This window comes from Falco cherrug, chromosome 14 (assembly GCF_023634085.1).
Source record: "Falco cherrug isolate bFalChe1 chromosome 14, bFalChe1.pri, whole genome shotgun sequence".
NCBI lineage: Eukaryota > Metazoa > Chordata > Aves > Falconiformes > Falconidae > Falco > Falco cherrug.
In genome coordinates, this window is record NC_073710.1 from 17,785,932 (window position 1) to 17,810,251 (window position 24,320).

A 24,320-nucleotide genomic window follows, 5' to 3' on the forward strand; every position below is an offset into this window, starting at 1 on the left:
AGTTCTACGGGTTGATGACATGTGCGTGTATTATATAAAATATGTCTTATTTTGTTGGTCCTAACCTGGTTGTTCAAATGAGGAAATTGGAAATGAGGTCTGAGTTTTACCACTACCTTTTAAATCGCTGAGAAAAAAGCGAGTATAAACGAATGGTACCATTTCTCTTGACACGGCATCCATATTGCACACAGCATTACTGAGCTGTTAAGCGGTTTAGAGGTCTTAAAAGAGAGTTCATTTTTTCATTAGGGTTTTTTGTTTGTTTGTTTTTTTCCCCGGTAAACAATTCTTCTGCTTCGAGAGGATACTCGGCACCCTGCGCTCTTGCCGGGCTTGCACACCGACCCCGCCGTTCCCGGGCAGGCGCTTCAGGGCAGCGCGGCAGCTCCGGTGGCCCGACGAAGCCAGGGGAGCAGGAACACTAGCGGGAGCCACTGGTGAAGCGACAGCGACCGGGCAGGGGGCTTCCCTCGCCGTTTTCTGCAGCGCTTGCACAAGAGCTTAACGCCGCCGGTGAAGATGCTCAGAACGCAACCTGTAACGCGCCGTCACCTCACGGCTGCCACTGCCTCCTCTCCGTGGGAGGGACTGCCACACAGCCCCCGCACTGCCCCGAGCTCCTGTCAGCGCGGGGGACGAAAGAAAGGGGGATTTACCGCACTAACCCCCCACTTCTCCTCACGTTTTGCCCCGCGGCGCCGGGGGTTCCCCTCATGGCGGAGGGTACGCGGCGCGCAGGGCCCTGACGGCGGCCGGGTGCGCAGGTGTGCCTGCACACCTCCCGCCCTTCCCGGGCGGCGGCACCGCCCCCGGCCCCCGCCAGCCCCGGCGCTCGTCCCTTGAAGGCGGCGGAACTGGGGAACGGGGGCAGCGGGGCCGCGCGGTGGGGCACGGCCGGAGACGGGGGTGGGAAGGCGGGGAGGGGAAGAAGGGGAGGGGAGGGGCGCCGCGGCCGCGCGCGCAGCGCTTCCCGCGCACCTCGCGCGGCCGCCGCCGCCGCTGCCCTCAGCGGCTCCGCGGCCATTGACGTCAGGGAGGGCGGCACATGACCCCCTCGGAGCCAATCGGCGGCGCCCGGGGCCGCTCCGGCGAGAGGCAGTCGGCAGCGCTCGCTCCTCTCGCCGCCTCCTCCCGCGGCGGCGGCGGCGCGCGTGGACACACACGCACACGCAGACACACACACACACACCCGCACACACCCCCGCCCCCCGCCCCCGCCGCGCACACACACCCGCACCCACGGCCGCACACACGCACCCACATACATGCACACGCGCGCCCGCCGCCGCAGGCTGTCGCGCACACGCCCCGGGGGGAAGGAAGGAGCCGCGGCCGGACGCCCCGCAGCCCCCGCCGCCGCCAGGAGCCCCCGCCGCCGGCTTTTGTCTGCCGCCCCCGCCGGGAGCCGACCCTCCGCTCGGCCGGCGCCCGCCCGGGAGCATGGACGCGGCGCTCTGAGAGCCGCGAGGGGGACCCGCCGGGGGCGGATTCTGAAGTTTGAATAAGGATTTTTATCGCTTCCCGTTCCCCCTTCCCCCCGCTCCCCGCCGGTGCGCTCCGGCCCCTTCCCCCATCTTCCCTGACAGATTTTTTGTCGACCCCCCTCTCCCCCCCCCAGCGTTTTCTTTTTAATCCGCCGCGTGGGGTTGGATTTTTTATTATTATTATTATTTTTTATTTTATTGGTTCTACCCGTCTCTACCGCCCGTAGAGACCGGTTCCCCCCGGGCGGCCGCCGCCGAGCGCCACCCCCGACCCGCGGGGCTGCCATGGATCGCACCGGCGGCTCCGGCGGGGGCAGCGACCGCAGGCAGACCGAGGAGAGCAAGCCGCTGCTGGGCGAGATGTCCGCTCCCGAGGGGAATAAAATGGGTGCCGCGCCGTGCCGGAGAGCCCTGCTCCACTGCAACGGCATGAGGTACAAGCTGCTGCAGGAGGGGGACATCCAGGTGTGTGTCATCCGGCACCCCCGGACGTTTCTCAGCAAGATCCTCACCTCCAAGTTCCTGCGGCGGTGGGAGCCGCACCACTTGACCCTGGCGGACAACAGCGTCGCCTCGGCCACGGTAAGAGCCCGGCCGGGCCCACCGCCACCGCCGCGGGGGGCAGCCACGGCGCGGCCCCGGGGGGCTTCCCCGCCCCGCGGGGCATCGGGGGGCGGCGGGGGGTGCCCGCGCCTTTGTGCGGCGGCCGGCCCTGCGCCGTGCCCCCCGGGGGCGCCGTGTGCCGGGGGCTGGCCGGAGGGGTCCGGAGTGCCCCCGGGGGTCCCTGTGTCCTTTGTAATCCGGCGGTATTCCGTACTGCAGTTTCGGTGAGGTTTTTTTTCCGAGCGAGTCTAGTCTTCATTATTATTGCTGTTACTGTTACTGCCTTTTGCCTCTTGCTGGCCATTTGTGCCTTTTTAAATTTTTTTTTTTTACTATTATTATTTTATTTTCTCATTCCTCCCTCCTCATCATGACACTGACGTGGAATCGCCACACTGAGCCATTTCTCTCCGAACCCAGAGTCAGCAGAGCTCTGGCCGCCCAAGTTGGAGGTGAGGGAGGCGGAGGATGCTTTTAATCCGAGGGCGAAGGCTGGGGCTTTGCACCGTCTTTGCTCTGCTTTGGTCTGGGCCTGTTTTTGGGGCTCTGATCAGGTCACATTCCCTGCCCAGGCACAGGCAAATGGGATCGTAAAATACGGTGATTCCTTCAGGGTTTTCTTCCTGATGGAAAATGATGCAAGAGAAAAAGGCAAGGTGGTGCTATCAACAGTACAAAAGATGTACAATAGACGGCTGCAGCCTTTAAAAATATGATTTATGTTTACATGTACGGCTTAAAATTTCATGGCCGGTATTACTTCGACATTCATATAATATGTGACGGGGCTACATCCAAATTTTGTGAAATAGCAATTAACACAGCTTGCAAAACATGCTTTACACTGATTTTTAATCATTCAGTACTTCGATCCTGTTGGTTTTTTGATTTATATGCAAGTGTCTCATTTTTCTCAATGGCTTCGTTCTGGCCTTCCTATAGGACACTCGTGATATGAGAGAGTGGATTGGCTTTTGTGTGAATTTCTGTTAATGGTGTATTTCAATGGGTTTCATCCAGTCTGTGCTGTGCTCAGAGGTTGGATTTTTTCACACTTCGGTACGCAGAGACCTAGTGTGTGTAAATGCGTCTCCTGCATCACGCTCTGCTGTGGAGTATTCAAAGCAGGTTTTCAGTGGGACCTACTTTAACCTTCAGGTAGGCCAGCTGCCTATTCTCACGGAGCCCTTTTTTGTGCCACAATGACATCTCTGCTTACCATTTTCCACCGAGCTGCCGAGGATGTTTCCAAGGGAATATTTTTCTTTCTTTGATAGAACTACTGTGTAAAGGGAGAAGGAAGACTCAGTCGAGCATTGCTGGAGGAAACCCCTGAAAGACACGACCACAAGGAGCTTTTGCAGTTCTTCATTTTATTAAGATACCATCAGTGTAGAGGGGAAGTTGAGTATCAGTGGAGATGAGGCATTTTCCTGGCAGTATCCGTAGCTGATTATTTCTGAGCAGACGAGAGGGATACCGGTAGACAGAGGCATGATCATGCTTCAGATGTTAATCACTGCAATGTGGCAATACTAGGCATGAACTTGTATTTATACAGGAGACGTCAAACTCCGCTCGCTGGCAAAGCTGTCGCCAAAGAAACCATCTCTGAAAAAATTTCTGAAGTCCTATGGGGTCGTGCTTTAATTAACGTTGAGGTGTTCTCATTCCTAATTACTTCATGTATATAAATAGCAAGAAGATACTAAAACATTGTACGTACCATTGCAGGCTCCATTTTGTTAAGCAGTGCTCTTCGTGGTTGGTCTTCCGCCTTATCATTTTTTTCCAGTGCTAACTCACCAAGTAAATACCAAGTTCACAGAAATATCAGTGCTTTATTATTTCAAGTAGTGTCTTTGGTTTCCAGGGAGTAATTAGGGCACAAGGATAAGATCCGTATTCACTTGTTGCCTGAATGTATGGGTACAATTAGCAGGTGTCTTCCAGACATTGGCTTTACAATATCTAGATTTTACTTTTTTTTTTTTTCATTTTTTCTTTTTTTTTTTTTTTTTTTCCCCAGCTGAAAAGGTGTGATTTAAGCAAGATCTGCGGTAGTTTAACCCCCACTGCCTATGGAAATGGGGTACAGGCATAATGCCAAAACCTCCTGAAACTGTAGGTGGATATTTAGATGGAACTAATTTGGTTTTCCAAAACTGTAGAAAAATACCCATACCGCCCATTGAAAGTGAGCATTGGAAGCACTCAACAACTCTGATAACAAGGTCATTTTTACACATAGAACTTTCCACAGGCAGGGTCCTTTATGAGCAGCCAGTAATTAATCTTCACATCATCCCTTTGCAAATCCTCTGGCATGACGAGTTTTACTGCATTCTATATAACATGAATAAAATTGAACAGGAAAACAACATCACATTGTTTTGCATTTGAAAGCAAAAGTTGTAATGACAGCTAAATCCAGATCTGGCAAATTATATCCTCTAGTACAGTGGATAAGTTATTTGTTGATTCTAGGCACTTTCTATCCTTTTTGTTGTCACCTGAGACATATATTTGAATTAAAGTCTTCTCCCCACAAGCTCTTACTTGTCAGTGCCTGGCCTGCAATATAGGAGTTAGCATTAGTTTGCGTATGGATTATTCCATCTGCATTTTTTTCCACAAGTAGACACTGTATGTGCCCACATATAACTCTGGCCAATGAGACCCTATTTACAGATTTTTTTCTGTGAGAGGTAACTACTTCCGTTGTTTAATTAGGCAGTTACATGTTCTGTGCTGACAAGATAGCTTCCTGTAGCAGAAGCACCATGCAAGTACGCAATGGAAAAAGTGTTTGGCCATCTTATTTTAGCAGAATTTAGGGTGGAAAAAAATAATGTTCTCTACAAAGCGCTTTTTCTGACATTGTTGCAAGTGACTGTTTCAATTAAAATAAGTCTACGTTAATTGAAAATGAGTAACAATTGTGTTCTGAATTGGTATATACGCTCAGTTAACAAATGGAAAGATATTAGCTTGTGGTGTGGAGAGTCCCATAACTGTAGGTGTGTTGGGACTTTTATCTGACTGATGTTGTTTCCATTGTTTGCTTCGTGTTTCTCATTTCTCAAAGAATGGGTTAAATATAGTACAGTTTCACCATTACAGTTTCACTTGCATCTTTCCCAGGCTTTCATTCTAGCTAAAGTTTTTTTGGTGAAAGTAAATGCAGATCTATAACTTTTTTTTTTTTAAATGTAAACGCTAAAGTCCCAGTAGCAAATTTTGATACTTAGAAACTTGATTTGCCGGACAACAGCTTGCCTGGGGATGAATCTGACTTTCTCCCCTATGGGAGGAATAATGTTTATTTTATAAACACCTACCAAACTCAAATGTAGCGCCTTTGCTGATTTTTTTTTTTCCAGTGAGATCTGTCCTTGCACAGCTTGAAGGGCAGTGATAGTAAAAACAAAGACAGAAATAAAATCCAATTTGATATTCCTTGTGTGATTTTTTTTTTTTTTTTAGTTGTGTGTGAAGAATAACCCTATGACTATCTTCAGCAGAAATGTTAAAATTTAGTTTTCAGTGGTTGAAAGGTAGCTGTCATAACTGAACTTGTTCTGCCTTGTCCCTTTCATGTCTCTGCCCTGCTTTTCTCTTTAATTCTTTTACTTGCACCAGTTGGGAGTAGATGTTTAGGACAATGAGTTTTAGAGTACTGAGTTGCAAGAAAGACTTGTGATACATACGTATGCACAGCAGAAAAGGAAAGAATAAGTGATTCCTTTTTGCTGGCTAGGGATGACCTCTAATTCCCATCTGGGAAGATATAACTGAAACGGTGAAGTTACTCATTAATATCCCTCAAGGAGGTGGAAACTTTAGCTTTTCATGCCCGTTTCTTGGTTTTGCCTTGGCAGGTAGGTTGAATGTAATGTGATGTTCTGTTCAGAGCTGGTGACAATCCTGGTAAGGTTTGAGTGTCTTTTAAACTTTTTTCTGTACAAAAGTGATGTGTGAGGACAGTAGTTTATTGACAAGCTAGCTAGTGGGAAAAATACTTGAAACAAGAATATAAGTGGATTAGGGAACTGCACTTATATTTTCTTCTAGAGAGAAGAATATACTGAATTAATATGAAATGATGCAGGGGCAGGATGGTCTACTTCAAACAGGCGAAGCAGAGTAGAAAATTGTCTTCTGATTGTTTTTGAAAATTCAACAATTAAGCTACTGCATGTGTTTCAGCATGCTATTACATGTCTTTCCTTCCTTCTTTTGGTAAAGATAGAGCAAAAATTCCTATCAAGCCAGACTCATTGTTTACTTTAGCACAGGTTCCCATTAGTTAGAAAAACACACTTTTAAAAATTAAATTTCCTTTGAAAAACAATTAGCTCAAGTGGGAAGTATTATGCAGAGCTCAGAAATTTCAAAACAGTCTTATAAGAAGAATTTTCTTAAAGCTTTCCTGGAAAAGGAATATTGTAGCATTATCCAAATTCCAAATAAAATGATTATGAATTAGCTATAATAATAATAGAAAAGTAAAATAAACAGTCTGTTCAGTAAACCAAGTGCTGTCGTCAAGGCCCGTGCTATTGATGGAGCTCTGCGAATGTGACTTAAAACTAGTGCGGTGGGCCTGCCATCTTTATGTGTATAAATAAGCATAAACACATAAATAACAAAGCAATTTAAGATAATTTTTTTGGATCCATTATAACAATGGAATGTTCAGTTACTGTTTAATATTTCTTCTTGTTTACTGTTGCAAATGATTGTTTTCATTTGACAAGAAGTGGTACCTGTACGGGTTTTGAGTGTACATGTTTTTGTGTATTCTGGTTTACCCTGTTCCATCCAGCAGGTGTTTTCTTCAGGCACATCAGAAAGAGCGTTGAATCTCATAATTTACATACAACCCATTGATAATTCAGAACTCTGCAAATTCACAGCAAATTGCTCCATGTCGTCTGTGCTGGTGAAATTGAGATTCTCTTTCAGAACTGAAGGCAGGCATGCGCCTGCATTAATGAAACCCAAATTTTTCTGAAGACTTGGTGATTTAATGGTATATTACTCTGTAGTGACAAACCTATTTTATTGCTGTATTAGCTAGTAGCTCGGTGTAAGAAAACCCAAAGTGATACTTCTTTAAAGCTGTTTAGTACCTATCAAACATACCTTTGAATATATAGTTCCTACAGTGGTTAAAAAGTGTATTTATAAGTCAGTAGTGTTAAGGTATGTGTTTATATGGTATAGAGCTTATATAAAATATGAAAACAGAAGCTATATTCATTGATAGAGTGAGAGCTCTCAAGGCTATGAGTGTTAACACCCAGCCAGTAAATTTTACATGTTTAGGAGCATAAATAAAAAGGATACTCAGAAATACTTCTGCCTCATTTTTCGTTTTGGCTGGGGAGTAAAGATATGGTGCTAGCCACTACGTGGTGGTAATAGTCCCCCTGAGGAAGCTTGTAAATTGCCTGTGGTCCTCAGTGGGGACCTGATCCTACAACAGAACTGGGACTGGAGGAGCTCAGCCGTCCCTCATGGGGCTGGGCCTCTGTGGAGCTGTGAGATCATTTCTTTTTTGTAGTGGAACATTTTAACTAGTGATGGGAAGAGTCTGCTAGAAGGTCGAAGTTGGGGTGTGGTTCTCCTTAGGAAAGGATGTGCTGCCTGGAGAAGCTGTGGATGCCCCATCGCTGGAAGTGTTCAAGGTCAAGTTGGATGGGACTTCGTGCAACCTGGTCTAGTGAACCCCATGGCAGGTGGGTCGGACTAGATAATCGTGAAAGCTCCCTTCCGACCCAAACCGTTTTATGATCCTATGATTCTGTGAAACACCAAAAGGACATTTAGTTTTTCAGAGGTGAAAGGCTAGGCTGAGAATCCCATCTGCAGCGACGTTCCGGTTTGCAAGCTTAAGTTTGCACTGTTAGCAAGAGTGGGAGGACAGGGGCTCAAGCCTCGGTCCCACCAAAATCATTGACGGAACTGTGTATGCTGAGGGATGCTTTTGAAGGAAAAATGTGGTAGGTTTAGTACAGCGAGAGGAGTGATTTTTTGCAGCTGTTTCATTTATTGCATAGAATTTGTTCGTACTTCTGAAGTTCCTAAATAACAGGTGAGTTTTAACGTGGTACAGCAAAAAGGCTTCTCTCATTTCCTTCTATGTTAGTAAGCATGACTGGGCTAATGGGGTTTTACTCATCTCCCCACATAGCATTTGTGAATGAAAAGAGCTACCTCAAATAATTCAAGCCTTTTGGAGTCTTTAGAATTAATTAGGTTGTGGGTTGCATGGGTAGATTGTGGCGTGCTTGTTAGTGTTTTGAGCAGTGCTAGGTGCATCAGGTTTGTTCTGTCTCGGCATGTGTTTATAGGTATGTAGTGCTTAACTCCATAAACAATCGTGCGTTTGAAGGTGATTAATACTCTAACATGTGCAATATATGTAGAGCTCTTGTGCATGTGTGTGCACTGAATAAATAACTTTTTCACACCATCTGATGATGCAGTGCCATTGGCAGTAATGCTGGCTTAGTAATGCTGGCCTCTGCCGTTCTTTTCTGCATCTGTGCCATGCCGCGTCAATATGTCTTTTGTACACGCTTAACAGTCTGCAGGGTCAGGTTGAGAAAATCTGTGTGAACTGGCTGGGGAATGATTTCTCTGTTTTAACCTTTTGCAGATCTATTGTCTTTTAACCGGATCAGGGAGCTGATCTGTTTCAGCATATAGTCCACCAGGCTGTTGAGGAAGAAGAGAGGGGGAAACATGGTAGGCTGGAATTGCTGCCAAAAACAATGTATTATTAAATCGTTGCATAAAATTTTCCTGTTTTGCACAATATTTAAGAATGCAGGGGCAACACCAGGAAAAGGAAAAGACAATTGAAAAGCATACATTATAACCGATCAGTGGAGGGTGAAGTTTTAGCTCTTGTGGTCATGGAGGAGAACATGAATGAGTCAGAACCAGGTGCTAAATTAAAAGGCCTTCACTTCATAGGCTTAAAAATTAGGGGAATTTAACAATACTCTCTGGTTTTGGAGGAGGGGGTCTTGTTGCAGGTTTTGTGGACATTTGATGTTACCAGTACTGGCATTTCCAGTACTTAATTTCTTGTCTTTGCCTCTTGGGCTGCCCCATGACTGATGGGACAGGGCCAATGGAGTGCAAAAACACAAAAGCAGGTGACATGCCAGGTCACAGACTGTGGTGTCCAGGGCATGAGTTCATGGTGAAGGCTATTTCCTTTTACTTTAATCTGAGTTTTCAGGATGTTTTGAAATATTTTTAAGCCTTTTTTTTTTTTTTTTTTAGAAATTTAGGAAAAAAGGCATCTGTTTTTTTCTGGATTTGAGCACATCTGCTAAATGTGTGCTGTTACTAATTGAGCCCAAGAAACTCGTCAAGTTGCAATGACTAAAATCTGAACTGGAAGTACACTTGGTCACGTACATTCTTGGTCTCGCTCTGTTGAAATCAGTAGGGTAATTTGAGGAGAGGGATTACCATTCATTGCCTGTAATGTGAATGGCAGGATGTGCTGTTCAGAAAGCCAGAAAGGTTCAGTGAAAGATCACGGTGCAGCTTTCAGGTTGCCTGCTTGTTGGGGGAGATGGCCGACTCTACTCTTAGGCTTGTACAGCTCTCCTCAAAACAGAGCCCCACTTTTTTTTTCTTGGGTCGGCAGATCTCGAGGCGTTGGGCAGCCTGCGCTAGGAGTGGCTCTTGTATGAGTGAGAGGCTTGCTGGAAATTTCCCTGTTAGACAGAAACAGTGTAGAAGCTGTCGCTGCTTCACCCATTTTACGCCAACATTTAGGCAGCACTGTCCCGGTGGAAAGTGAGTTTGTGCCATTATTTTCGTCTGTGGGGAAACTCTGGGCTAGGGACAGAGAAACTCGGGAGGACTGCTCACTGCGGGCTGAAAGCCCTGGCAAGGACAGCAGCGAGCACCTTCAAGATGTGACAGACCATGGGACCAAGTGCTTCCTCTGCACCTTCATATCTGGCAAGCCTGGGGAAAACATATGCGATTTGCTATGGTGTAGTAATGTTTCATTATTCGGTAGAGTCATGGTGGACCAGCAAAGGTAATTACTGACAGGACAATTTTGTTTATTTGTCTTTGTTGGGTTTTGTTGTTTTGTTTTTTTTTTTAATTTGCATCCCCATAGCTGAAATGTCAGGGTGCTGTGGGAGGAGTGTGAGCCGATGTCCGTGATGCCGGGAGGTGCAGTCTGGCTTGCTGAGCACCCCTGATTCAGACTGCACCAGCGTGCATGCCGTTCTCATTCAGAATTCCTGGAAAGGTCCTTCTAGCTCCCGCTGCTGCTGCTCTGTGCGCCATGCGCCAGCTCCCTCCTGCCTCTCTTCCCCAGACAGTAGAGCTTTATTAAAAAAAATACGCTGCTCACTGCAAATTGATCGCTTTTCCCCCATTTGGTCTTGAAATTTGCTGGAATACTGCTGTGGTGTGTGGTCCTGGCTGAAGCTTGCGTGAGGGTGAATCCTCTACAGGGGTAGCTGCCCCCAGTTTCTTGGAAGCGTAGGAAGGTGGTGCTGCTGCTTCTGCTGTTGTCTTGCTTGATAAACACATCCATAGCCATTTTCACTTTGGAGGCAGTGGCAACGTGTGAGGTTTAAAATGGGATAAGCCTTTCATGTGCTGGGCCCTTGGAGTGTTGCTCTCCCTTTCTGCTCAGGATTACCGCTTGTTTCAGCGGTAAGAGCTCTTGCGCTTTTCAAAGTATCTTGCAGTTTCCCTAAAGTTCTTGTTCCTGTGACCAAGAGGTTGCATGATTTTCTCATTGGATGGAAAATTTAAAAGGAAAAATGGCTGTCACTGTCATTGAGGAGAAGAGTAATAACTAGGGCTTCAAAAAAGATGAATAAAAAATGAATATCCAATGCTTCTCAAACTCCAGATTTCTAACTTCATGATACTAAGAATGAGGATGTTGAATGCATGCAACTCTGTCCCTAAAGGGCTTTTGCTTCTTGGATTTCCAATGCTTAAAGAAATGCTGAATAAAATAAAATCTTTTTCTCCTTCTTAAAAATTTTAAATTCAAATCTTAAAGTACAGAAATGGATTTAGGTTTTGTAAGGTTTTGTTTACAAAGATGCCACATGTGGTACAATAAATGTTGCCTGATGAAAGCTGAGATTAAGCTAAATCAGAGGGCTTTTTTTGAGAATACATAAATGCATTTCCAAATATCATTATTTTATATTTATATTTTATCTAGTATTTTTCCTAGGCCTAAAGAAACTGTGTTTGCAAGCGAAATAAGAAGTATTTCTAAGAGAAAAAAAATATTATGTTGTATGTATTTCTGAAGTATATAGATGTCTATGCATATTTTATGGATGAGGTTTGTGATCGTGTTAACCCAAAGGTAAGGCAAGAATTCTGTAAACAAAAAAATTGCCTCATTCTTTATTTATGTCTAGACAGCAAACATCTAACAGCAAAATTAAGTAATTGCATGTGCAGGTAGACAGTTTGGATAATTTTGAAAAGAAAACCTTTGTTTTCTTAGACCTCCTGAAGATACCCCATGATGTGTCTTCCCAACAGTACAGAGCAGGGATTTCTCAATGGTAAAGCTGTGATTGTGCTGTTTTTTATGTGACAGTGGCCCGTTCCTCTGAGTCTTTGTCTGTTTTGGCTATTGGAACCTAAGCTTTTGGGATCGACAGGTGTCTCGTACCATGTTTGGTTCCTGTTGTAATGGGCTTCCATCGTACCATGAAGTGTTTTGTTTGCTACTGTAAAACAAGTAGTGCATATTGCGAGCCGGCTGTGTTTTTGCTTTGTTTGTGCAAGCACCTAAAAGAAGGCTGAATGACTTTGTTAACCATTTTCAAGGATAGGCATTATTAATAGTAAAGCAGAAACTGCATTTAAAAAAAGGTGTCTGAAACTTGCCAAGTGGAATTCAACTTTTTAATCAACATACTAAGGATGTGTATGTTTTTTTCCATAAATATGAATGTCTTTTTGACCTTCTGTGAACAAAAAAAAAAAAGAGGGATTATTTTTGGCTTTTAAAATGATCAGAAAAAATGATTTTTGGATGATAGTATAATGACTCCATTCTACAAAACTCCTTGGGTTTCAACTTCACTGTGCTTCAGCTTCTTGAAGTGCTTTATGGTTAGTGTTTTATACATGGGGAAAACAAAGAAACAAATAAGTATGGATCAGATTTTTGGACGTGTCAGTTACTCAGTTGGTGTATACATCTGTGGTTCACTCTGGAGTGTCTTAGGTTGAACACCAAGAATCAGTAGCATGTTGTGCCTTGCCCTAATGTTCATGATAAATGACTGGTAGGAGTTGGAGTGGGAATGAAGTTTCTTTGCTTTGGCTACCAGGCGGCATCTTCCCTCCTGTTTTTGATGGCTATTCATTTTCTTAATGGTTGTAAATCTCACGAAAAATCAGTGGAAGTGTGGGAGAGTGACTGACAGCAGAATGTGGCCCAGGGTGTCATGCTCTTCTTACTACCCTTCAATCTTCCTGCAAAGAAAATTTCTGTCAGGGAACCAGGTGCCAATCAGTTCAAGCCTCTCGCTTTCTGCAGCGTGCATGCTTTGTATATTCTCCTAATAGTCACTTCCGACAACCTACCACTTTGCTTTTGCTTTAGAGGCTGTTAAGATTGAATTTAGAAGTAGAAAGTCAGGGAAACCTTGACTGCACTGAAATTTTCAGGATGTGAGTGCGTTTGCAAAGTTACTATAGAAGCATGGTGTTGTGATCCGTTTTTGAAAAAAGATCAGCAGTTCTCTCTCCCTTCTCATACCTTGGATTTACTATACAAACTTTCTGATGTTGAGTTCTTAAATTTAGGAATCACTTGAGAAGAAGATGATTGCGGTGGCATCTCAAAGCACTACGTTTCTCTCTACTGCAATGTAAGCTGTAAGAAGGTAGAAATTTATGTGGACTTTTAAATAGTGGATCTGTTAGCTATTGGTGTAAGCTAATGCAATTCTGCAGTTTTTTGTTTGTTTTTGTTTTTTTTTTACCATCTCTGCAGTTGTTCTAGTTGGGGAGATCTGAGTGTGGAGTTATTCCTGGCAGTTTGAAAAGTTGCACAATGAGAGATTTCTTTGCCCTGGCTGTTACAGTGCCAGGCAGGGCACTGGGTGTCAGTGGTGAGGAGCTCTGGGTGTGTGCTTTCCTTGGGTGCTCTGACTGTAGCTGTGGTGTTCTGCTGTCTGATACTCAGCGAGTATCTTGGCTCTGAGAAAGGAAGGAAGGGACCAAAACTGTGAAAGGCCCAGTGATGCTTTGAAGAACAGCATTTACTTTTGCAGCAGAGGAGATTGCTGTCTACTCTGCTGGACTGTGTTGAATGAGATGTATCCTTACTGCTCGGTAGTGAAATGCCCATAGTTCTGAGTACCTGTCGATTCCTTGTGGAAGATGATTCATGTTCCTTATCCAATGCTAGTGTAGAACAGCGAGTTTTATTTGGATGTCTGGAGAAAGGGAAAACAATGTCATGTTACAGATGTTGTTCAGTCATTGTTTAAATGGGAAGAAAATCTACAAAATAATTGCTATAAACTTCTACCTTTAGTAAATAGGTTATGGTAGCATGATCACGGAATTGGAAAATGAGCTCCAACTTCTTTCAGTGTGGGAATACTGATACTTTTTCACATATTCCTTACAAAGCAAAAGCATTTTCAACTGTGTGGTAAGGGCTCAAAGTATTATTCCTGATCTTTTTGTTACGAAATGCAGCCACTTTTCTTTCCTGCTATATGGAAGTGAGGAACATTGATGAAAGATATTATGCAAGTGCAAATTATTAGTCATTACTTTATTTAGTTATTCTTTCAGCTGTTCATGGTTCTTTCAGATCATTCAGGTTTGTTTTTTTGTGGTGTGGTTTGGTTTGGGTTTTTTTTTTTTTTTGGTCACTACTATTGCAGTGACTTTTGAGGAATGTTTTTAGATTTTTAACTAAAAAATAGCCTGACATCCAGAGGCACAGAACAGGCTCTTCCTCCTCTCTCAGAGGAGCAAACGTCATGAGTGGACTCCTGGCACTGAAAATCCCATCTACTTTGCAACCAAATAATGTGAACATTGAAGAAAACATAAAACTTGTGCTGGCACGGAACTGAAGGTGAAAGTACGGACACAGTCAACATGTCTCGTCTGACTGAAAACACGTTTTCTAAGGTTAGATAATTCATCTTTTGTGATTGCTGTGAATGAAACGGGAAGTAAAGCTGGGGGAGCTTGAAATTAAATTAAATGCACAGGACCAGACATGCGCTTTGGTATTAAACACTGAAATACCCCTTCTAGGTAACCACTTTGCTTAAGTAGCCCAGCATTTGCCTGAAGACTGTAACGTCTTCTTGCTCTCGTCTTTATGGTGAAAAAATTACTGGCATTGAGAAATATTGCTAACGGCTTCTCTCCTAACACTAACTTAATGCCTCTTTTGGTGCTATGTCACTGCCTCCCTTGAAATTAATGTTCTCTGATTTATTGTAAGTTATTTCAAATGTCCCCAGTGACTTGGGTTGACTAATGTACTTTAAATCTGTTGAAATCAAATCTGTCGTGGGAGTTGACCGTGTATAAAGCTGCTCCCTCGTGGAGACAGACGACATGGGAAAGCGCTGAGCCCTCCTTGGTGCCTGCCCAAGTACAGGGCTAATCCTTTATTGCTTTAAACCTGTGGACTGGTGTAGGTTGGATGGCTTTAAACCTGGAGTGAGTCAGGATTAAGGCAGCACTAACTACACGCATTATCTATATATGGTGTAGGCTGTATGCATTTATGATAGTACAGCGTGGCGCGAGTGGACTTGAAGGGGGAGGGGAAAGAAAGGAGGTAAGGATACAAAAAATATAAACAAAGCAGCTTCAAGTTAGAGATTGGATATGTGTGCTGCAGCGGAAAAGGGAAGTCTCTGAGTTAGTGACTGCCGTATGATTGCGACTGGGGCTTTTTGACTCATCTTGAAGGGATGTGGTCCATAGTGCAGCTTCTCAATGTGAGGTGAAGATGGCCTTCTGGGGTGGCCCACAGTCTGCAAGGCATATGCCATTGTATCTTACTTTTCAAATGCAGTTTAAAAATAATGGAAATGTTTAAATTTGGTCGTTTATGTGTTTCCCAATGCCTCTTCGTTTATCATACCTGTTTTAATTGAGATAAAGATGCAGCACTGTTTTATGTTATCTACCTTTAATGTCAAGGGTTTGGGAGGTTGTATGTTTACTTGTCAGATTTTCTTAGGAGAACTAAGAGGGGAAAAAAACCCTCTGTACCCTGTGCATCTTCTTGCCTGTACAGTCTGTACCTGGAGATCTTTTGAGAGCTGCTGTCTTGAGACCCTTAGGTCTGATCTAAGACTCTTGCTGTGCTTGGATTTCATGTTACCCATATTTTTTTCCCTCTTGCATTTGTAAGAAAAGCCTGTACAAACAATGCTCTGCTGTTTCCAAACACTGAAGTTTTCCCCTTTGCTTCCTGTTTTTGTAACATGTTTGTGAAAAGACCTTGTCGTCTTTGCACGGGAGTTAGTGTTAATGTAAGTGCATTCAGCATTAGCTACTGTGTGTACCAGCACGTAGGGACCAGAGCTTCTCTTCAGAAAACTTGATTACTCTTTATTTATGGTAAGACTAGATTAAAAAAGAATTGTGCATGCAAAAGTGAAAGCACAGGCAGTGTTAAATTATGCAGTCATAAGCCTGTTATTTCCCCTTCCCCCAAGTATGCAGGCCAGTTAGTAACCTAGTGATCTATACATGAGGCTTTAATTGGATATATGCCCAGAGTGCAGATTAATATGGAAAGGCTATAAAGGCATGGGTTCACAAACTTTATTTGACCACACGAGGACCGTCTGCATGATCCCATGTGGAATGTGTGAGGGATTCTCAAAACAACAAAAAAATACTTTCATGTATTTGGGCAGATCTGCATGTAAACCACAGGGTACAGAGGAGATGTTTTGGCGTTAAAGTCAATAGACTGTTGATTAAGTAGGATTTCCTCAGCCTAGTGTTCACTTCATGTTCCTTAGGGGTGCTTTAGGTGGGGGAGAGGTATATCTGTGGCTTCTGTGTAATTTGCCCGACTTCTGAAGTTTTAGTTTTGAAATTGTTGAAGTTTTCTTTTTATAATCGAATATAATCTTGGCTGCCTTTGGAGGTAAGGGGGAGGGGCACGCAAATCTCCCTGTAGTGAAATGAAAACAAGCAGATGTCTTGACTGCAGCTGGCTAGAGATGAATCATTTCATATAAACTTGCCTGGAGAACATGATCTTATTCCTCCATAAACCTATACTCCAGAGGGAAGGGAGAATCCCCATTAGTCAATGACACCCTCCTGGCCTAAAATTCCTGTGTCTCTAGTTTGCAGATCACATGAAGCACATACAGAATACTAGCTGTATTCAGCATAGGCTTTCTCAAATTTGAAAGCGCTTGTAACACAGATTTTTTGTCTCTTCTGCTAATTTTTTTCTAAATGAAAATTACAGTATCCTTAAATGTGTAAAACCAGCCACAGTCACACCGCTATGTCCCCCAAACCAGTTTAATAATGATAAACTGTCTTTTAAATTGGCGTAATATTGCAATAAAGAGTTTGGTGGCTGAGGAGAGCCCTGTTGCAGGTGTAGCTGACCTTCAAGACCCTTCATAGGGTGGTAAGGCATACTGCCTATCTCGAAACTGTCTTCTTCCACCTTCTGCTTCCCCATGACTTGCTGGAAAGGGCTGACACGTTCAGAAATGAGAGTGTTGGCCCTGGATCTCACTGTGGAATGGTGCTGAGCTTCGTTGTACATCAGGGTCCCAGAGTCATCTACCAATGTTGGCTTCTTCAGCCTTTGCTGTCCCCTTTCCTCCCACGACATAGTGTCCTGTGCCAGGATAGCTTTGCAGTTGATTTGTAATGTAGCTCAGCGTTGGAGGTGTGCTGCTTGCAAGCCTCCTGCGGTTCAGACTGCCTTGGTACTGTTTTTTATTCTCTTTGCCATCCTCTCCGTGGTTGTATGGCACACTCTTCAGTTGTTCCCTGAAGGTGGTGGGATGCCAGTGTTACCTCCTGTAGCATAAGCCCTAATCAACATGAAGAGTGAAGAGCTGACGGTAACTATGCTCAAATACATGCAGAAAATAAGGTAACCCTAATTAAAGTTTCGTGCAAGTAGTTTCAGCATTTGATTCCAACCATTTGCCTGACTAATGAAGACAGGGAATAGTCCTTAGCTCTCTGCCTGCAGCAAGAATATGGGAATTGAAGTGACTCATTCTCAGGGACACGGCAGTGAGAATGAGGCACTGCTGTGGTTGCAGATAATTCCCTGGAAGTCTCCGTTGTGCAGAATGCATTAATTGAAGAAATTCATGAGCTGCTTAATGTCACATCACTTCATTTCCTCATCAGGGAACTGGAAGTCTCATCTGTATAGGAAAAAACAGGACCTCTCTGGTTGTAAGTGAATCTTAACCTTTGTAAAAAGAGGTTGTATACGCTGCCCAGCATATTGCCCTGTATTGAACCTGTTGCCCTGTAGCTTCAATTTTTTTCTTGCCATCCTGTCAGCTGTGGGGACAGAGACAGCAGTGTAAAGATCTGCATTTCTGAGTGCACAGAAGTGAGCAGTGGAGATGAGGAAGGAACTGTTTGCTGCTGGTTTCTTCAGTGAAGTGCAGCAGGATGGATGCATCCTGTTTGTAACTGATCACCATCTGTGACGATTGCATTGGTCTCAGAAGTGGCGTATCTTTATATGCAAGAGAGACGTGGCATAGGATACCCCTGCAGAGAGCTGGAATACAACGTGATACTGTGTGGTCTTTGCCAGTTCTGGAGTGCATGGGAGTATACGTGTCTCAGGGGAACAGTCCTGCAGATAGTAACGTGTTCCTGGTAGGCAGATCTGATGCATTGTGTAGGCAGCAGAAAATAAACAGTGCAGCCCACCATTTGCAGATATAAACTGGGGAAGGGAATGTGCTGCACTTGGAGAACTCAGTCTTGCCACGTGTGATATCTCTGTTCTCAGATTGAGATGTACTTTAATTCTGGTTTCCCCCAAGTTGCCTGTATTTCCCATTGTCTTGCCCATTGCAGATCCATGTGAGAGCTAGCACAGAATGAGTCCTGTGGCATTTGCCATAGTTTATCACATGGCCTCCTAAGATACTGCTTCAGCCTGAGTTGTTATTCCTGTATTAATTCTGTAACATGGGAAACTTCACACAGAAAAATACGGTTTAACACTTTAATAGCTACTTGTTAAAACAAAAAAATCAGGATGCACTTTTCATACTTTTTTGACTAGAAATTAATAAAAATAAAGTTTCCTGCATCTTGATTTAATTTCTAAGTTTAAAACATTTCTGAAAGTGATCGCATGTTACAGCTTTTGCTCTGGTCCTTGACTAAAGAGAGCTGGTCAGCAAGAGGAGGTGCCCTTTCCTGGGCTTTATGTCTCACTGCTATCTTGACTTCTGGGAGGAATCAGTGAGTCCTTAGGGCTGGAATTGGACACCTTTTGTCTTCCTAGCATCTGATTCCACCAGTAGGTCACTGGTTTCAGTTGCATAACTCAAGCTTGCATCTACCATGAACAGCCATAACGTACTAGATAAACTTTCTGTCTGTGGCAAGCTGGCTAAGCAGTAAGTAGTACCTTCTAGATCCGCTAATAACTGAGTTTTCCTTCATCTATGCCTTTGGGAACATTTCAGTACTTTGCCTGCCAGTGTATCACTACTGTGAATCGTGTGTGGAAAAACGTCTGAAGCAAATTAAACAAAATGACTTGTGAGTAAAAGATCGAGTCAAAGCATTGTCAAGATGAAGATCATTGAGTGGATGGGTGCAGTCTCTGTGTGACTGGGAAGCCTTCAATGATGCCAGGAGAAAAAACTGACCATAGTAGACGAAGTTGCGCTTGAGGTTTCTGTGACTTAAAAAACCAGAATCTCTTTATTCCTGTGATGTATTATTTCTGTGGTCACGTGACATGAGCTGTTGTGAACTCAAGAGATCTTAGCGGAAGACACAACAGATTGCCTGTTTCAGCGAAGTCTGTCTTGAGACTAGATCTCAAAAAACTAAGGTGGAGAGAATGGGAGTGAAAAAAATAAAATGATTATTCTGGCATTATATTTGTGGCTTGGCATATGTCAAGATTCTGGGAGTCCATTCCATTGTTTCTACTCATAGCATCTTTTGCTCTTGTTGGAAATCACCAAGAGTGATTTGGCATCTGTACCATACTAGTAAAAACAATCTTAACTACTTGTAATTAATGAATCGTGTAAACTGGCAGTCATTGATTTGAAAGGATGGAACAACAAACATCAGTACAATGTGAATTTCTGCATTAACTGGCAACGTATGTCAGAGAAAACTGCTTTGTTTATCTGATGCTGAATTGTTTTAGTGTGTGGGCTTCTAAATAAGCAGTGCTTTAAGAAACTGTATCAGTTGCTTGAGCCGAATCAAAAGTTTGTATCTTGACTGAAAAAAATGACATAATTTTGTATCATCATGTGTATCATGACATGAAATCCTTGTGAAGAAAAGATGCTGTCATGTTTTCCCTGTTGTATCTGCTTTTACAAGGTGGGACCATTGACCTGAAGTGGTTATACTGAAATAACCTGCCTTGCCCTGTTGTCTTTTTTTTTTTTTTTTTTTTCTTTTTCCCCAGCCAGATTGAGATCAAGCAATTGAAAGAATGATGGTTTTCAAATGGTGACAGTTTTTTATGAGTTTTGTTGTTCTTGATGGAGAGAAAAAGTTACTTTTACTTTTTTTTATCAAGAGTTAATCTTCCGCAAGATATTTAAACAAAACAAAACAAGCTACTTGGACTCATTTTTAAAGAGAGGATTTTTTTGGGATGGCTTTATTGGTTCAGACTTTTATGGTCCCTCTTTGGACTGTCTCTTGAGGATGTATATGTATTTCTAATTCAGTTGAGAACTAGAGAGGACAGTACTCCCTTTGCTTTGATTGGTTTGGTTTTTGAGCATTCCTCCCCACATCAACATCTTACAAAATGCCCTATGGAAAAAGGACCATTTTAGGGGGAGATGATGTTCTGGGCAGTATATCTGAGATAACTATAGATGCTAGAGGAAAGAGAAAGCAGCCTCAGGAACAATAGGGAGGCTTTAAAAAGCTGTTTAATTTGTGCCAAGCTGCTACTTTTTTTTTTTTTTTTTCGTTGTCATAGAAATGTGCCAGTCCGTGTCTCTCACAGATGAGCTCACTAAATGAATGGCTTTGCAGAATGAGTCTGGTTTCAATGAAGATGTTTATACTTGAAGAACGCAGATGGACTTAAACCACAGCCCAGAATCTAAACACCCCTGAGCTCCTGGGGGAGGGGAGCGATAGGAAATAAAGTCTGGATTTTATAGCTCAGGCCTGCATCTGTCCTCCTTGACTTGGCTTTCTGAGTTACTATGGGAAAGTAGAAGAGGAATATTGTCTGCAGTAAAGAGGGTTTGGTTGTTGTTGGATTTTGTGGGGGAGGGTGATTTTGTATTTTGCCCAACTCCATTGGGTTGGAAGAGCTTTCCTGCCTAGATGTCTTTGCAGGACCGTCACGGTTGAGATTAATCGGCTGCAGAGATGTTACTCTAATGTGCAGTCTTTAGCGGGTGACTTTTCTGTCATTTCTGTACTTCTGTTCCTGTATGTCATTTGAAATAAAATATTTGCAACGAGAGCTGACAATCTCTCCTGTGCTGCATGTGAAATGCTGTGATATAGGTTTGGCAGAAGTTTACACTTAAATTTTGCTGATGCAAATGATGGCAAATGGCAGAAGCAGCATCAGACCTATGAAATACCGAAGAATTTGCAGATGACAAAACTAATAATCTTCAATGAGGTGGGTCATTGGGCACTGAACAAATGTAGTGCAGTCAACACACAGTGTACTGTGTTGAACGGCATGGTGTTCAGTGCAGGTAAAAATGTCCTTTGCAGGAATTAGTCTCTGGATTGTTTGCTTACGAGCTTAATTCTGTGTATTCTTTTTATTTCCAAGAAGCCCATTAATTTTTTGTTTTCATCTGCATTTGGTACTGTCAGAATGGCTCAAAGGAACTTAGGTGTAAAATGACAATGGCTACAGTATCTCCAGGGTTTTCAGGTATCCCAGTGATTTGTTTATCTGGCTGTCTTGCTTGCCTTGTTTTTCTATTCTTGGATCTGGATTGCCGGAAATCATGCATGTTGCTGAATGCAGAATAGCCCTTGCTTGCCAAGACATGTACTTGGAAGAATGGGATACTATGTCCTATTAATTGATACAAGTAATCAAGATTATGGAATAAATGAAATACTGGCTCTTTTTTGGTTGTGGGGTTTTTTTTTTGTGTGTGTGTTTTGTGGGTTTTTTTGTTTGTTTGTTTGTTTTAAGTATTCCCAACAAGTGGATGGGTGGAAGGTAGCATTTTTTAAAATTAAATTCACCCTTACCAGAAGTTTTCACTGTTGGAGACTACTTTAAGGACTTTCCACTGAAACCTGTTTCGAGTATATTTGAGCCTTGATTTTGGTCGTAGTGTTGAATTCAGCTGTGCAGACTCTTCTCTTGATAATAACTGGCTTCTAAGTGTCCTGCTTGAACTTGTATTGGAAGACAGTTTGGGCTAGAATTGCCTGGTATTTTAATTAAAAAATATTTATTCTAAAGTAATAAGAATTCTTCACATGCAACAAGCTTCAGGAAGCACAGTTTCTATGCAGAGAAATCCCTCTTCTGCTAGCCGTGTTTTGTGGGATCTTAAAAGCTTCCAGCACTCTGTTACTTGCTCTGTCAGTTGATCTCGTCCTCAAAGGGGGAAAGAGGGATTCATTCATTGCAGCTAGTGGAGGTGCAGTCTCATGCAGGTAGGAGCTCCTGTGCTCCTCCAGCTCTGCCACTGGCTCATAGTCCACCGGGCAAAGCGCCTGGGAGCCCAGTGTGCTTCTCCATTCAAGAGATGGCATTAAGAGGCTTTCTTACTGTATGTATTTATTTTAAGGGTTAATCAGTTAGGCATCATCAACTGGGGTTTTTGAGTCAAATTCATTTAGAAAACTGCTTGGGTTTCTGATAGAGCTCTCTGCATAAATCGTCCTGTATTTCTTCTAGTTTTGCAATAAATACCAAAAATTGACAATAGCTTTTTCTTTTCCCAGATCCATCTCCTTCATTCATTTTCGTAAGGGCCTTTCCAGAAAGGGAGTGCATAGTTCCTTAAATACAATGTAATCAGTTGTGAAGTGATCATGACTGCTGCCAAATGCAAGGAATTAAGATGGAAACAATTAAATGACCGTTTTAAAATATTTTGTTTCATTTATATCCTAGAACCCAGACCACAGTATTTTAGTCAGAACGAAGTTTTCTGTAATGCCCCTGTTTTCAGTATGTCCTGCATAGGTTAAAACAGTGTGTCAGAGCAGGAATACTAAGTGATCAGAGAGGCCATGGTTTTATAGGACACGTTTGCTGTTCTACTTGCGTGAGAAGCTTGCAGTGATGCAATAATACTGAAAATTATCACTTTCACTCTAGGAGCATTGATGCAGTGCTATTGGAAATTACCACTTTCACTGTAGGAGCTCTTCATCTGAGGTCATTAAAATCATCTTGTTTTTACTTTTGTAATTGGCTTGGGTTGCCCTTCTTGGGGGAGGGGAGCCTTGGGTTTTTCTTGGTGTTTTTTTTTTTTTTGTTTTTTTTTTTTTACTTTTAATTTGAAACACAGTTTTAACATTTGGATTGTTTGAAACGAAAACAAGAGAAGTCCCAACATGAGCAGAGAGTATTTTTAAAGGACTTTATGGCTCTAAGTTCCTAACACAGTCCAGATGTCTCCTATCTCTGCTCTTTCTGTAGCATTTTCTGGCGCAGTGTCGTTGGATTTTGAACTTGGTCCAAGCTGTGTGCCAAGTCCTGAAATAAAGTAAATCAGCGAGTTGTTCTTGGACGTTTCTCCTTAATCCAAACCAACCCAAATCAAACTTTAGCTCTGACCTCAGGACTGCACATTCAAATATTTTCCCTTGCCTCCTCAGTTTCAAAGTAGCAAAAGCAGGAGATTACCACTTTGCAGTATTTAAACAGCGGCTTGTGCGACATCTGTGCAGCTGAAGCAACTGCGTTACTTGGGACCCAGTGCCTGTTAAAACACCAATGATGTTTGCCAGTGTTGTGATTCTTCATCCCAATTCCTATTGTTGGGTTAGGATGCACGTTAAGACGACACTAGAAGGGGTTTTATTTGGAGGCATGTGCCTTGTCAACAATTAGATAGCAACTGGAGGAAATACTCTCTAGTGCTCTTTTGCAAATGTTTCTGCCTAGATGTCGTAGAAATTGTCCATAGGAAAAAACCAGTAATGCCTAAAATGTCAGAAACAAGTTGTAGGATAAAGCAACTGTTGTTTATCTTTCCTTGTGCAAGCTCTTGTCTCCATTGTATTTAAGCACTCCATTGAAGCTGGCCTAGCATGCAAATAAACTGTGAATGAAGGGGCCACCTATTGTTGTTGAACATTTCTAGTGAGAAGACAGCATCTTATGTGGGGAAAAAGTATTGGGAAGGTAGTGTTATTTTTAACAACAGTTTAGTTGCTGGACTGAAAGAGACTTAACAGTATGTGATGCAAATTCTTTGCATAACATTGACAGGTTTGAGATCTGGTTTAATTTGTAGCTTTTATAGAATCAAAGAATCATTTAGGTTGGAAAAGACCTTGAGATTATCAAGTCTGACTGTTAAACCAGGACTGCCAAGCACATCACAAAACCACGTCTCTAAGCAGCGCATCTACGCATTTTTTAAGTACCTCCGGGGCTGGTAATTCCACCATCCCCCTGGGCAGCCTGTTCCAATGCTTGACCACCATTTCATTGAAGATGTTTTTGCTAATGTCCAACGTAAACCTCCCCTGGTATAACGTGAGGCTGTTTCCTCTTGTCCTGATGCTAGTTGCCTGGGAGAAGAGACCGACCCTCGTGTATCTACAACCTCCTTTCAGGTAGTGGTAGAGAGCAGTAACATCCTCCCTGAGTCTTCTCTTCTCCAGACTAAACAACCCCAGTTATCTTCTGATTGACCCGGTTCAGATAAGTTTAATTAAACCTTATCTGTTGTCTGATCTTTTGTTAGACCCAGCTGCCACCAAAATTGGTGTGAAGCTTTCCTTTGGCTTAGCAGACTT

At 43.1% G+C, this 24,320-nt stretch overlaps 1 protein-coding gene across 1 annotated transcript in view; it reads left to right on the plus strand.

Moving 5' to 3' along the window:
* The first annotated feature begins 1,091 nt into the window (after positions 1–1,091).
* CMIP (c-Maf inducing protein) overlaps positions 1,092–24,320 on the plus strand; it is a 139,262-nt gene continuing 116,033 nt past the window's right edge. Inside the window, exon 1 of the mRNA XM_005432383.4 lies at positions 1,092–2,069. Coding sequence (XP_005432440.4) covers positions 1,773–2,069 — 297 coding nt within the window. The 5' untranslated portion in view covers positions 1,092–1,772. The remainder of the gene's footprint in view (positions 2,070–24,320) is intronic.